General features: G+C 38.6%; 2 protein-coding genes across 2 annotated transcripts in view; both read right to left on the bottom strand.

Annotated features, from left to right (window-relative positions):
- Positions 1 to 105: 105 nt before the first annotated feature.
- LOC119982212 (mechanosensitive ion channel protein 1, mitochondrial) overlaps positions 106 to 13,691 on the bottom strand; it is a 33,192-nt gene continuing 19,606 nt past the window's right edge. The window contains exon 9 of the mRNA XM_038825463.1: positions 106 to 188. The gene's annotated coding sequence lies outside the window, so the exon portion shown is untranslated. The remainder of the gene's footprint in view (positions 189 to 13,691) is intronic.
- LOC119981833 (receptor-like protein 7) lies at positions 7,856 to 11,074 on the bottom strand. Its single transcript, XM_038824977.1, has 2 exons — positions 8,151 to 11,074; positions 7,856 to 8,006 (listed from the first exon to the last, which is right to left on the bottom strand). Exons 1-2 carry the CDS (start codon positions 11,072 to 11,074, stop codon positions 7,856 to 7,858), a joined length of 3,075 nt encoding a protein of 1,024 aa, XP_038680905.1.

Here is a 13,691-nt window from a genome sequence, read left to right as displayed (position 1 = left end):
AGAACCTTTCTTCCGCTGTTTTAACCAACACTATTTCACCTTTCAATTTCCATCAAAATGAACAAAAAATCACCAGTTAACCGACAAGTTAATTCAACATTACCGCATTTTCTCAAAACTCTTCGAGGGATTTTTGTAGCTGTATGATATTCCACTACAGATGAGCTGTCGTGTTAGTTTAGCAGCATCTTACTTTGACGTACTTCATGCTTCGTCATATCACTGAATACTTGTATCGTGCCAACTACTGCCTAATCTAGCACCATGCTCCTTAATAATCCGAACAGACTGTAGAATTATGTATTGTTCCGCGGCATATAATTCATCTTTCCTCTATAATAGTGATATGCTATTACAATATGGTAGTTATTCATATGTTTCTGATTATTATTTTTCACAAGTTTCCTTTTTTCCTTCATGCTTGCATTTGTTGTTTCCAGGCTGGTTGCTTGTAATGCTTTCTATGTTTACTGTGGAAAGGGTCCCATGGACTAACCAAGTCTTATTGATGATAACTAAAAACCCCATGCAATTATAGGACAAGGTTTTATATTCCAACTGATTGGGGTTGGCTTCACAAATTTTGTCTTCTGGCTCGATAGGCAGTCACATGTTTTGTCAAATTAAAATACAACATGATAAGAATAAAGTTCATCAGATAACTTTGTTTTGATGTTCATCCCTGTCACTTTATTTGGTTTTGCATATTTTCTTTGTTCAGCTCTAATCTCTGTTACATTGGATATGTTTTCAAGATTTCAGCGTTCTACAGGGACATATAGATGAATACAATTAAATTATTAATCATGTTTTTATTCTTGATTTTCACGTTACAAGATCAATTCTTTCTGATGTTTAAAATGTAGCATTTTCTGTATCAATTGTTACGAGGGCTTAAATATGTACATTCGACGAATGTTCTGCATTGTGATTTAAAGCCTGGCAGTTTGCTCTTGAAGGCAAATTATGATGTTTAAGATTGCAGACTTTGGCCTTGCTGGGACGACGTCAGAAACAGATTTCATGACCGAATATGTTGTTACTAGCTGGTACCGAGCTCCAGAATTGCAACTAAATTGTTTGGAGTACACTGCGGCAATTGATATATGGTCAGTGAGTTGCCTACTCGGCAAAATCATGACAAGAGAACCCTTATTTCCTGGGAAAGATTATGTTCATCAGCTGAGACTTATCACAGAGGTACGCATCTTGATCTCACTTAGTATTATAAACTGTGGGGTATCTTTACTTTTGTGTTGTGGCCCACATTAAGAACATCCCCTCATTGCTTGTGATGGAATCCCAAATTCTTTCACTCACTCAACAGTCAAATGATCTGTTCTTGTGATGGAATCCTTCAATTTTTCCACTTATTCGACAGTCAAATGATCTGTTACTAGTGTGTTCCTTACTTTAGGGCATTGGCTGCCTTTGTAGTGTCCTTCACTAGAGGAGTCAAAGAGGTTTTCTAAATTTTCTTCACATGCCTTCCCTTTACCTTGAAAATGCAAAATGACTATATTCATCTTGTCGAATAGCAGTAGGAGGATAGGACCACAGGAATAACTCTGGATATGTGGGATCATTGGCGGGATTTGTGAATTAGTTTAAATGATGTGAGATGCTCATTAAGGATGCCTTTTTTGTTTTCATAAGTACTTATAAGGAAGGGGGACAAGCAGTGAGGGAATTAAATATATGGTCTAGGAAAGATATAATAAAGTGTAGTCTTGACAACATGCAACCAGGTTCCTTCACAGCAGCAACACTCTTAAATAACACACACGGCAACACTCTTAGATGACACACAGAGAACAAGTCTTACACAGTTTTAGTACACAGGAAACACACACTTCATTAGTATTTTCTCTTAGTTCTCACAAAACTAGTTACAAGACTTCTTAAAAACAAAACACAGGTACAATACAAGCTTCTAGAAAAGAAGCATCACAGCTATCCACTTGTCACACTACAAACACAAGATGAAAGATGTTTTTTCAAACTCTGTAAACAACATTTGACTTAATACACAAAACAAAGACACAAATGACTAAACTAACCTCACTCTACTAACACTCCTCCTTGAGGTTAAGTTTGGTCACTCCCAGTTTAACCTTCAGAGCTTCAAATCTTTTCTTCGGAAGAGCTTTAGTTAGAATATCAGCAATTTGATCATCTGAGCTGCAGTGCATTAGTTCAATCTCACCATCACGTCCAGCTTCCCTAATAGCATGGTACTTGACTTTAATGTGCTTGGTTTTTCCATGCTGCACAGGATTTTTGGCTATGGAAATAGGAGATTTATTATCACAGTAGATCACAGTTGCATTAGTCTGCTTATGCCCCAAGTCATTTAGCAAATTCCTTAACCAAATAGCCTGATTCACACCTGCAGCTGCTGATATATATTCAGCCTCAGCTGTTGATTGTGCCACCACATCTTGCTTTCTTGAACTCCATGAAAAAACATTAGCTCCCAGGAAGAAAATAAATCCACTAGTACTCTTCATATCATCAACACAGCCTGCCCAGTCACTATCTACATACCCTTCCACACTGCAATCACCATCCCTAGAGTACAACAAACCATGATCCACAATCCCTTTCAAGTATCTCAGGACTCTTTTTGCAGCTCTTGAATGCACTTGACTAGGAGAGTTCATGAATCTGGACAGTAAACTTGCAGCAAACAACATATCTGGCCTTGTGGCAGTTAAGTAGAGTAAACTACCAACCAGACTTCTATAAGAAGTAGGATCAACCTTCTGAGCTCCATCATCCTTTGACAACTTCTCATTAGTTACCAAAGGTATAGCTACAGATTTACAACAATCCATCTTAAACCTTTTTAGAATGTCTTGTGCATACTTCTTCTGTGACAAGAAGATGCCTTCATCATTTTGCTGCACTTCCATGCCAAGGAAGTAGGACATTTCTCCAAGATCCGACATCTCAAATTGCTTCATCATAACTGACTTAAAACCTTGCACAGAAGCTAAATTGCTACCAGTCACAAGAAAATCATCTACATATAGAGAAACAATCAACTGTTTTTGACCAGTTTTCACATAAAGAGTTGCTTCAAAATCACTCCTTCTGAAACCTTGTTGCAATAAATAAGCGTCTATCTTGGTATACCAGGCTTTAGGAGCCTGTTTGAGCCCATACAAGGCTTTATGAAGCTTATACACATAATCTTCTTTCCCAGGTACTTCAAAACCTTGTGGCTGCTGTACAAATATATCTTCTTCCAATTCACCATTTAGAAATGCAGATTTGACATCCAAATGGTAAATTTTCCAACCCAGCTGTGCTGCAATGCTACCGAAGCCTTACTGTATCATGCCTGACCACTGGAGCAAAAGTATCTCCATAGTCAATTCCAGCAACCTGAGAGTACCCTTTCACAACCAATCTGGCTTTATATCTGAACAAAGATCCATCAGGATTGAGTTTGGTCTTATAGACCCATTTTACACCAATAATATTCTGATCTTGAGGCCTGGCAGTGAGTTCCCAAGTATGATTTTTATTGATCATACTTAGTTCCTCCTTCATTGCCAGATTCCACACCTCGTGTTTGCAAGCTTCAGAGTAAGATGTAGGCTCTACCAAGGCTACACAACACCTTTCATACACATCAGTTAGAGACTTGTGCTTCACCACAGGCCTATCATCATCTGAATCCACTCCAGCAATTTCTTCAAGTTTTTCAGTAGGAACAAACTCCTCCTGTAGTTTATCAACTTTCTGAACAGTTTCCTTATCCCAATCCCAATAGGAACCCTCATCAAACACAACATCTCTACTAACCTGAATCTTCTTGGACTCCACACTATAAATTCTATAACCTTTAGACTGGGATGCATACCCCAAGAAGATACTCAAATCAGCCTTCTTGTCAAGTTTACTTCTCTTCTGTGATGGAATGTGAGTATAGCACACAGAACCAAAGACTCTTAGATGTTTGGCAGATGGTTTTACACCTAGCCAAGCCTCTATGGGTGTCATCTCCTTCACAGATTTTGTAGGCAATCTATTCAAGAGATACACTGATGTATACACAGCTTCTGCCCAAAAACTCTTAGGCAACTTCTTCTCAAATAACATACATCTAGCCATTTCCATTATTGTTCTGTTCTTTCTTTCAGAGACTCCATTTTGCTGAGGAGTATAGCTCACTGTGAGCTGATGTGCAATCCCTGCATCTTCACAAAACTGATCAAAAGCCCCTGATGTATACTCTTTACCATTATCTGATCTAATGGTCTTAATCTTTTTGCCACACTGCGATTACACCATGGATTTAAACTTCTTAAAAATAGTAAACACTTGTGCCTTACTGCTGATAAAATAGACCCAGGCCATCCTAGTGAAATCATCAATAAACAACACAAAATATCTGTTTTGACTGAGTGATGGTACACTCATTGGTCCACATACATTACTATGGATCAATTCTAACTTTTCACTAGCTCTCCAGGCTGCACCAGAGGGAAATGCTTGTCTATGCTGCTTACCGTATTGACAAGTACCACAAACTTCATGAGTTTCATACAATCCAGGCATATCCCTAATCAATCCAGCATCAGTTGCAGTTTTGAGAGAGCCAAGACTGAAATGTCCATACCTACTGTGCCACAAACTAGATTCAACTGTGTTAACACTGAATGCACATTGCTTAATAGTATTAGAACACAATGGAAAATAATTATCCACCATTTGAATTCTAGCAATTTTACTTCCATTAGGGGCAGTAATGTCACAATAGCAGTCCTTAAAATACAAGGAATACCCTTTCTTTATCATCTGTGCAACACTAAGCAGATTGTGTTTTAACTGTGGTACAAGTAAGACATCAGGAATCAATTTTGTACCTTGCTTAGTGTCAATAGAAACAACACCTTTTCCTGCAGCCTCCACAATCTCTCCATTCCCCAATCTGACTTTGGTCTTCATAGTCTTGTCCAAGGTAGTGAACATAGCAACATCACTTGCCATGTGGCTTGTACACCCACTGTCCACTAACCAGGTCTTCAAACTTGGAGTTTGCAAGCTATTGACTGCCATAAACAAATGATCTTGTTGAGACTGCTGCCTCTCATCAGTATAATTAGCCTCTTGTGAAGCTGAACTCCCACCAGCAGACTGCCCTTGACTTTGCTTCTGTCTACAAAACTTTTCAGTATGACCAAGCTTCTTGCAAAACTTGCATTGAGGCCTGCCATACTTCTGCCAGCAGGATTTTTCTGGGTGATTAGTTTTACCACAGTGAGGACAAGGTGAAAATTTGTCCTTTTTTGAAGAATCACCAGTAGTAGAAGTTTCTGATGACCTTCCTTTACCACCCTTATCTCCATAATTCTTCTTCCCTTCTCTGAACTTTGATTGTTGCTTGCCCTTGTGCTTAACTTGAAAAGCACCTTCTGTGACTTCATCTTGTCTGAAATTACTTCTTTGTTCATGAGCTTGCAACTTGCTACACAACTCTATGATTGTCATCTTTTTCAAATCACATGATTCCTCAATAGCAGAGACTTTTGACTCAAATCTCTCAGGTAAACTTATCAAGATCTTCTCTACCACCTTATGATCAACCACATCCTCCCCATACAACCTCATTTGATTGACCAAAACTATCAGCTTATCAGAATACCCTTTAACAGTATCACTAACTTTCATTTTCAACATTTCAAATTACCTTTTTAAAGTCAGCAACTTCTGTTGCCTAACCCGTTCACTTCTTTGAAACTCCTCTTTCAATCTCTCCCAAGCACCTTTAGCAGATTTTACACCAACAACTCTAGGGAAAATATCATCTGACAAAGCAGCATGAATAAAAGTAAGAGCTTTAAAATTTTTCTGTTTCTGTTCAGCATGATCCTTCATTTGATTAACAGTTGGATCATCAGGAAAAGAGGATGGATCAAACCCTGACTCAATAATATCCCACAGATTGTGTGCCATGAGAAAAGCTTCCATCTTGACACACCAAAAATCAAAATTTTCACCTGAAAAACTAGGAGGAGATGGCAGAGACGAAGCTGACATGGTTGAAGTCTTACTACTGAACACAGAGACAATACACAGGTCCTGTAAGACAGATGCTCCGATACCACTTTAGTCTTGACAACCTGCAACCAGGTTCCTTCACAGCAGCAACACTCTTAAATAACACACACGGCAACACTCTTAGATGACACACAGAGAACAAGTCTTACACAGTTTTAGTACACAGGAAACACACACTTCATTAGTATTTTCTCTTAGTTCTCACAAAACTAGTTACAAGACTTCTTAAAAACAAAACACAGGTACAATACAAGCTTCTAGAAAAGAAGCATCACAGCTATCCACTTGTCACACTACAAACACAAGATGAAAGATGTTTTTTCAAACTCTGTAAACAACATTTGACTTAATACACAAAACAAAGACACAAATGACTAAACTAACCTCACTCTACTAACAATTGTGGAGTATGATAACTTGTGCATCTTTTCCTTTCTTTGAAAAGCTCGTAGGTTCACCTGATGACTCTAGCCTTGGTTTTCTACGAAGTAATAATGTCCGAAGATACGTTAGACAGCTTCCTCAATACCCAAGGCAAAAATTTGACTCTAGATTTCTAACGATGTCCCCTGGTGCTATTGATTTGCTACAGAAGATGCTTGTATTTGATCCTAACAGGCGCGGAACAGGTATAATGAGTCACAATACTGTTCCATTTCATCAACTACATCCAGTTTTTTGTTGATGATACAACTTTGTTTCTAACTTTCCCTGTTGTTTGCAGTTGATGAGGCACTGTGCCATCCATACTTGGCTCCACTTCATGATATCAATGAGGAGCCTGTTTGCCCAAGGCCTTTCAGCTTTGATTTTGAGCAGCCATCATTAACCGAGGAAAACATCAAGGATCTCATCTGGAGGGAATCTGTTAAATTCAATCCGGATCCCTGAGGATTATTACTGTATTCTATGACTCCACCATACAACAATGCTATATAAAATCATTAGATTCCCCAAGAAACAAGATGGCAAACTTATGTCATTGTAACAGGATTGACTTGCAAATTTTTTGTGGGAAAGACAGACTTCCACATGTTTTGATATTGGTAAATTGAAACATGTAGCAGACAGAGCATGGGAGAATCCTCTCAAGTTCTTTTCTGTATCTAAAAGCAAATATGTATGCTTCGACTAGTTAGGTGTTTGTTTATCATCTTTTTCTCATATATTGTCTGACGTGACACTACCAAAATCTGTATATATAAGGCTCTGCAATGTAAAACATGAAATAAAACAATTGGATTTTGCAACTGCTTGCAGCATCAGAGACTTGAGCTTTGCTGATTTTTAAGTTTCACTTACTGAACTTACAATATTAGTCTACAGGGTCTGCCCTAAAAGGCTCTTCCTGAACAAGAAGTTTTTGAGTTTCACATGTAGTTCATTGTGGAAGAGCACTTGTTAAGCTCTATCAGGTCAATTGGCAGCTTTACAGCGTCAGGTAGCAAGTCACATGGTCGAGGAGTGACACTACTTGTGATCCCCTCAGCATCAGTGCTTGTCCATGGAACTTTCTTGGCATTCGATATATAGGTTTCCTTTAAGGGATTACCAGCAATACCCTCCAATCCAGCAGCCATTGTGACATTATCAGCAACCATATCCCTGTAATTAATCCCTTGAATTACTGGTAATGCATTTGGGCCGTAGTGGTTATCGGCATGAGACCCATAAGTCCCATTAATCCAAAACACCCATTTCATAGGTTGCCCGGGCTCTGTTTAGACTTTAGAGATAGCAAACGGTCGGAGTCCCGTGATCCCGACACGGCCGTTTACCAAAGTCAACAAGCCGTGCTAGGCCCGACCTTTATAGCCCTCACGGGCTGAGCTGGGATATCCAGCCCACCAGGTCTGGAACGCCCGGTGATGCAGGCCCGCAATTGCAGCCGGGCAAACTTTTTAAGAAACAACTTATTTTTGTTAAAGCCAAACCTAATAAAAACAGTAGAGAGATGGTATACAATAGAGGGATAGAGAAACATTTGGAAAAAAAAAAAGCACACACAGAAATGGAACCAACATAAGAAGATACTTGAACCTTGTACACATAATCTGGAAATGCCTCAGCAAATTCACTTTCTTTGTCCCCTTCTTGTTTTCAACCTTCTCCTTTTTTGTTGCCTCCTACCAAAGGTTTCCACAAACCATTCATGTTTCCATGCGGTGAATATGAGTCCGGCGACAACTCCAACAACCACTCCACTTGCATATCCAATCGCAACTATCATCCACAAAATATATGCTGAAGAACCACCCGAGCCTTCATCATCTTCGTCAGTCGGAGGCGATGGAGGTAATTCCCCTGCATTTCCGCACAACTTCGACAATGGGAAGCCACACAATCCCAAGTTGTCCTTGTATGAATTGTTCTCAAATGTAGCAAATTGTTTCCCTTGTGGTATAGGACCAATGAGCTGATTACAAGAGACATTCAAGAATGAAAGGAATGTTAGATGCGAAAGCTCATGTGGAATCTTTCCGGAAAGCATGTTGCTCGAAAAATCCAACGATTCAAGCACTGTGAGGTTTTCTATAGCCGATGGGATGTGACCTGAGAGATGGTTGTTGGAAAGGTTAAGTAAAAGGAGATTCTTCAAAGTTGCAATGGATTCTGGGATCTCCCCTTCAAATTTGTTGCTTGAAAGATCAATAGCTACAAAGACTTGTGGCAGCTTCTTATAATCCATGCTGACACCTTTGTTAACCAAAGTTAATTGATAACTGTAAATTTGTTGGACCCAGAAACCAAAACTCGACAAAGTCGTATTTTGTGTCATATACGAAAAGTGATCCACATCAAAATTTCTCATGCCATTCCACTTTTGAAAGTACTTAGATGGTAGAATACCGGTGAAACCATTGTGGGATATGTCAATGATCCGCAATTTAGAGAACTCGAAACCTGTTGCAGGACTTCCAACTGCGCCAAAAAGTTTGTTGGATCTCAAGATGAGGACCTGCAAATTATGCAGAGCTCCCAACCAAAAAGGGAATGTGTCGCTAATCTGATTGTCACCAACATGTAGAACCTCTAACATTGTATGATTAGCCAATGACCTCGGTAATTTTCCTTGCAAAGCATTATGACCTAAATTGATCATCCTCAACATACTTCCATTCGTTAATGTTTCTGGAATGGTTCCACGGAAAAAGTTTTGTTCAAGATTTAAAATGTTCAGACTGTTCATCTTGTCGAAGAAACATTGAGGAAGCATGCCACTCAAGTTGTTGAATGACAAATCAAGCACATATAGGTTAGGTAGATGGCAGAAGGTTGAAGAAATTTCTCCACTCAAACTGTTGTCTGACAAGCTATACTGGACAATGGAAGGTGGTGGTCTGGGGACTGGACCTTGGATCTTGTTACCATCTAGCATTAGGTAACGTATATTACCAAGTCGCGAGACCAATGCAGGTTGCTCAAAGCCGGTCAAAAAATTGAAACGAAGTGCCATAACCTCCAAAGTTTCTCTATTGATGTTCCATAACCAGCTCGGAATCTGGCCATGGATTTTATTACCAATGAGCTCCAAGACTCGAAGTTTATCTTGGTACCTAAGGAAGTCAGGGAACTCCCTCAAGTTGCACGAGCTGAGTCCTAGCAGATGCCACTTTCGAAGAGTAGCGTTTGCATTGGTGACATGGAGCAATGTAATATCATTGTCTGATATATGAAAGGTTGTCATGTGTTGGAGGTTGAAAAATGGGTTTAGATTAACATTGCCACTCAAGTGGTTTCTGCCCAAATAAATATCTTCAAGATTCGCAAGTTCTGAAATTTGACGAGGAAAAGGGCCGTGGAATTCATTGGAACCAAGGTCTAAGGCGACTAACCGAGTGAGGTTTGTTAGCCAATGTGGAATTTGACCTCTTAAACGGTTAGAAGTGAGTTGTAAAACATTGAGTCTAGTGAAGTTTTTGAGAAAGTGAGGGATTTCACCACTTATATTGCAATTCTCAAGACCCAACTTAGTGAATTCGGTTTGCTTTTCAAGCCAGGACAAGGGCCCACAACTAAAATTATCGTTGCCTAAAATTGAGAAAGTGGTAAGTTGTGTAAGGTTTGCGAATGAAGAAGGGATTTGGCCAAAGAAGTTATTCTCACCAAGTATAAGGACGGTGATATTGCTAAGATTACCGAGGGAAGATGGGATTTGGCCCCAAAACTTGCATTGAGCAATATTCAATGTAGTCAAGGAATGAAGGTTTCCTATTGAAGGAGGTAGTCCACCTGAGAATTTTGTGTATTGAAGCATTAAAGACTTGAGAGGAGAGCCCCAATGAAATTCAGGCAGATGACCAGCAAGTTCTTCATTCATCCCCACATTGAGAAATTGCAAGTTAGGTAGTTCAAAAATTCCCATTGGAAATATGCCAAGCAGGCGACAATAATGGAGACTAAGAGATGATAATGAAGACAAATTTGCAACTTTTTCAGGGATTGTAGCAGATAAGTCTACATTGTCAAGATGCAGTTTCTCAATGTGAGTTAAATTTTGGACTAACCATGTCAGGTCAGTACTTGTGAGCTCCAGCATTCTTGCATTTGATTCATCCCAATCTCCTGTCAAATCAAGAGATCTTAATCTACTCAACCCTGCTATTTCTAATGGAATCTTACCATAGAATTTGGAGGAGGAGAGATTAAGATCAACTAGCCTTTGAAAACTGCCAAACCCGGAAGGGATTTGAGAGGAGTTGAAATGATTGTCAGCAAGGTTGAGGCTTTGAAGGTAGCGTAGATGGAAAAGGCTGCTACTAGAATTGATAGAACCATAGAGGCAACTGCTACTGAGGTCAAGACTAATGACGCGCCCGGTGTACTGATCACACACCACACCATCCCACAAGCAGCAGTCTGGATTCTCTCCTTGTTGATTCCATGATATCGTCTTTGGATAAGCAGAGGCATCAGACGAAGCTGATTTGTTGACGACAAAGCTTCGCTTGAATTGGAGCAATGCCAAGCTTTCTTCATTGTGACATAGCAGTGGTGTCATGTGCATAGGAAAAACCAAAATTAATAGTAAGAAAAGCAAGGCCATAAACCGTAAGTGACACAATAATATTGAAGAAGCCATTGGATATAATTTATGATGAGATGAAGAATAAAAGGCAGATATAAGCCAGCCACTTATAAGGGAACAATTAATTAGGCAGACACTTACTATCACTGAAATTTCAAAGTCTTCCCATCACTCAAAGTCCAAGTCAAATGATACCCTGTTTGGGGCAATTTTTTCCAATTCATTAATTGTTGGTTGAATGATTCAAACAATAAAAATAATGAAAAAAGAAAACATATGCAACCTTCCAATAAGTCATTATTGAGGTTTACTTCATGAACACGGGGGCAGACCCACATGATAGAGAGTGAGGTCAATTGACCCCGTTGGAATTTTTTTTTCATATACATATATAAGAAATTTGATTTTTATCCCACTAATATTTTATGTATATGAATATTTTATGATGATAACTATTTACACCCCTTACTTAACTAAGCACACCACATTCTAAATAAATCCCAACAAAAAACATAACATTTATGAGTATACCCTCTTTTTTGTGTTTTTTGAAAAATTACATTTACAGCCCAATGCATAAGCCTTTCAAGCATTTCATCAAACAGTGACTCAGATTTGTACTAAATTGGTCTAAATTCTCCAATGATTTAGCCACACAATCATGAACCCAGCGATAATACATAATTTGCGCCAACACAATCATGAACCCAGCGATAATAAAGAATTTGCACCATGAACCCAGCAACTTAGATTTTATACACAATCGTGAACCCAACAACTCATATTTTGTCAGGGACGATTGCTTTGAAGTTGAGAAGCTGTTGGGCAACTCATAGACTGAACCAATGCAACTTCTAGCAACATCACTTTGATTTCTCTCAGATTTGAGGATGAAAATGTACATTTTTCATAAACAACAAAGTTGTAATGATGGTGAGATTTACTTTGCAGTGCTTACAGTTTTCATGCTCCAAAGCATATCAACGCTGGGAGCTTTATCTTTATAAATTTCAAGCACCTCAGCACAGGCATGAGCTTGCCAGTTTGGGTGTGTAGCTAACAACATTAGGCTCCATGTTGCAATGACGGCAGTAGGAAAGTGAAGGGAAGAAGGAGAAAGAAGAGAAGGAGGGAAATGAGATGTGGTAAGGTCAACTGGGGTGTTATTAGATTGAAGTTTTTTTAGGTTTTTGGGGTATACTTAGTTAACTATGTGGTGCAACTAGTCCCCATCTATTTTATTGGACAAAAACAAATGACCTTAATATTGTAAATTGTTAGTAGGTCATAACTTATCAATAAATGAGCTTAATCTTGTAAATTAATTAATGTATTTTAAAGGCCCATAACTAATAACTTATTATTTGGGTTTTGATTCTTTTGTCGTGCTTATGAATTGTCAAGACTGAATAGGCTAGTAAACTCGAGAGCATCAAGTTGGTTTGATCATCAAACATCAATCATCAACAAAAGTCGAGGTTCGTACTTACTAATTCCTTAATTCCATCTCCGAATTTAATTATTCATTTGCAGCAATGCCAAGCTTTCTTCATTGTGACATAAAAGTGGTGTCATGTGCATTGGAAAAACCAAGATTAATAGCAAGAAAAGTATGGCCATAAACAGTAAGTGATACAATAATGAAGAAGCCATTGGATATGATAAGATGAAGAATAAAAGGGAGATATAAGCCAACCATTTATTAGTAGGGCTGTCCAAATTAACCGCTCGGATGAAACCGACCGATCAATTGAACCGATTGATCTGTTATTGTCAAAGATGTGTTAATGAGGAACGATAAAAAAAAAAAAAAAACAATCAAACAGTCAATAACTGACCGATTGGTCGTTATTTTTACGTTAAAAACCGGACCGAAACTGATCATGAACACCAACGTAGAATTTGGGAGACACTTGTTATCTTTAAAATTTCAACGTCTTTCCCTCGCTTTGTCGTGTATTTGAAGTAATGAAATTGCTCATATTTTGGAGTTGCATGGGAGAAGTCTTCAAATGACATTGACAAAATGACAAGTCTTTTCCTTATGAAGTGTTGGGGTTCGATTTCTTGGTCGATGGGCCCTATCATAATTGTCCCTACTTGCAAATCATGAAGATCAGGTTTTTATATGGTAATTGCCGAATCCACACATCAATATTTTTTATATCGTAGTCGTAGCTGGCTAATCCACATATTCAAGTTTTTTATATGGTAGCTGAGCTGCTGACTAATCCACATATTCCCAATATTCCATTATCCAGCAACGAAAGTCTTGGACTTGGCCTGTTTTTATTAAGAATCGACCTGAACCCATCTATAAATTATAAAGATAGGGTATTCGGGTTCTTAGATGATAGCTTGCTAGTATTTCAATTCAGAATCTTGGGAATTGAAATAATATATTGTTCCTTTTAATTGAGTGGCTCATTGACACTCCAAGTTCGGGATCAATCTTTTGAGTTGGAGAACTCTAATACACTCCACACATGAAAGGGAGACCCATCATAATACAAATATAAATTTTTTTTGCTCTTAACTTTGTTATTCAACTTTTGAAAGGTATCTCCTTTGTCCTTTAAGTAAGAGAGTA

This window comes from Tripterygium wilfordii, chromosome 17 (genome assembly GCF_013401445.1).
Source record: "Tripterygium wilfordii isolate XIE 37 chromosome 17, ASM1340144v1, whole genome shotgun sequence".
Classification (NCBI taxonomy): Eukaryota; Viridiplantae; Streptophyta; class Magnoliopsida; order Celastrales; family Celastraceae; genus Tripterygium; species Tripterygium wilfordii.
This window is presented reverse-complemented; position numbering and strand designations above follow the sequence as displayed.

Excerpts from the sequence above, each read along its gene's own strand:
- LOC119981833 (XM_038824977.1), bottom strand. The coding sequence starts at position 11,074 with ATGACACCACTGCTATGTCACAATGAAGAAAGCTTGGCATTGCTCCAA. Across the intron at positions 8,007-8,150 it reads ACAAGAAGGGGACAAAGAAA|GTTTGGCTTTAACAAAAATA; the intron begins GTGAATTTGCTG and ends TGTTTTTATTAG.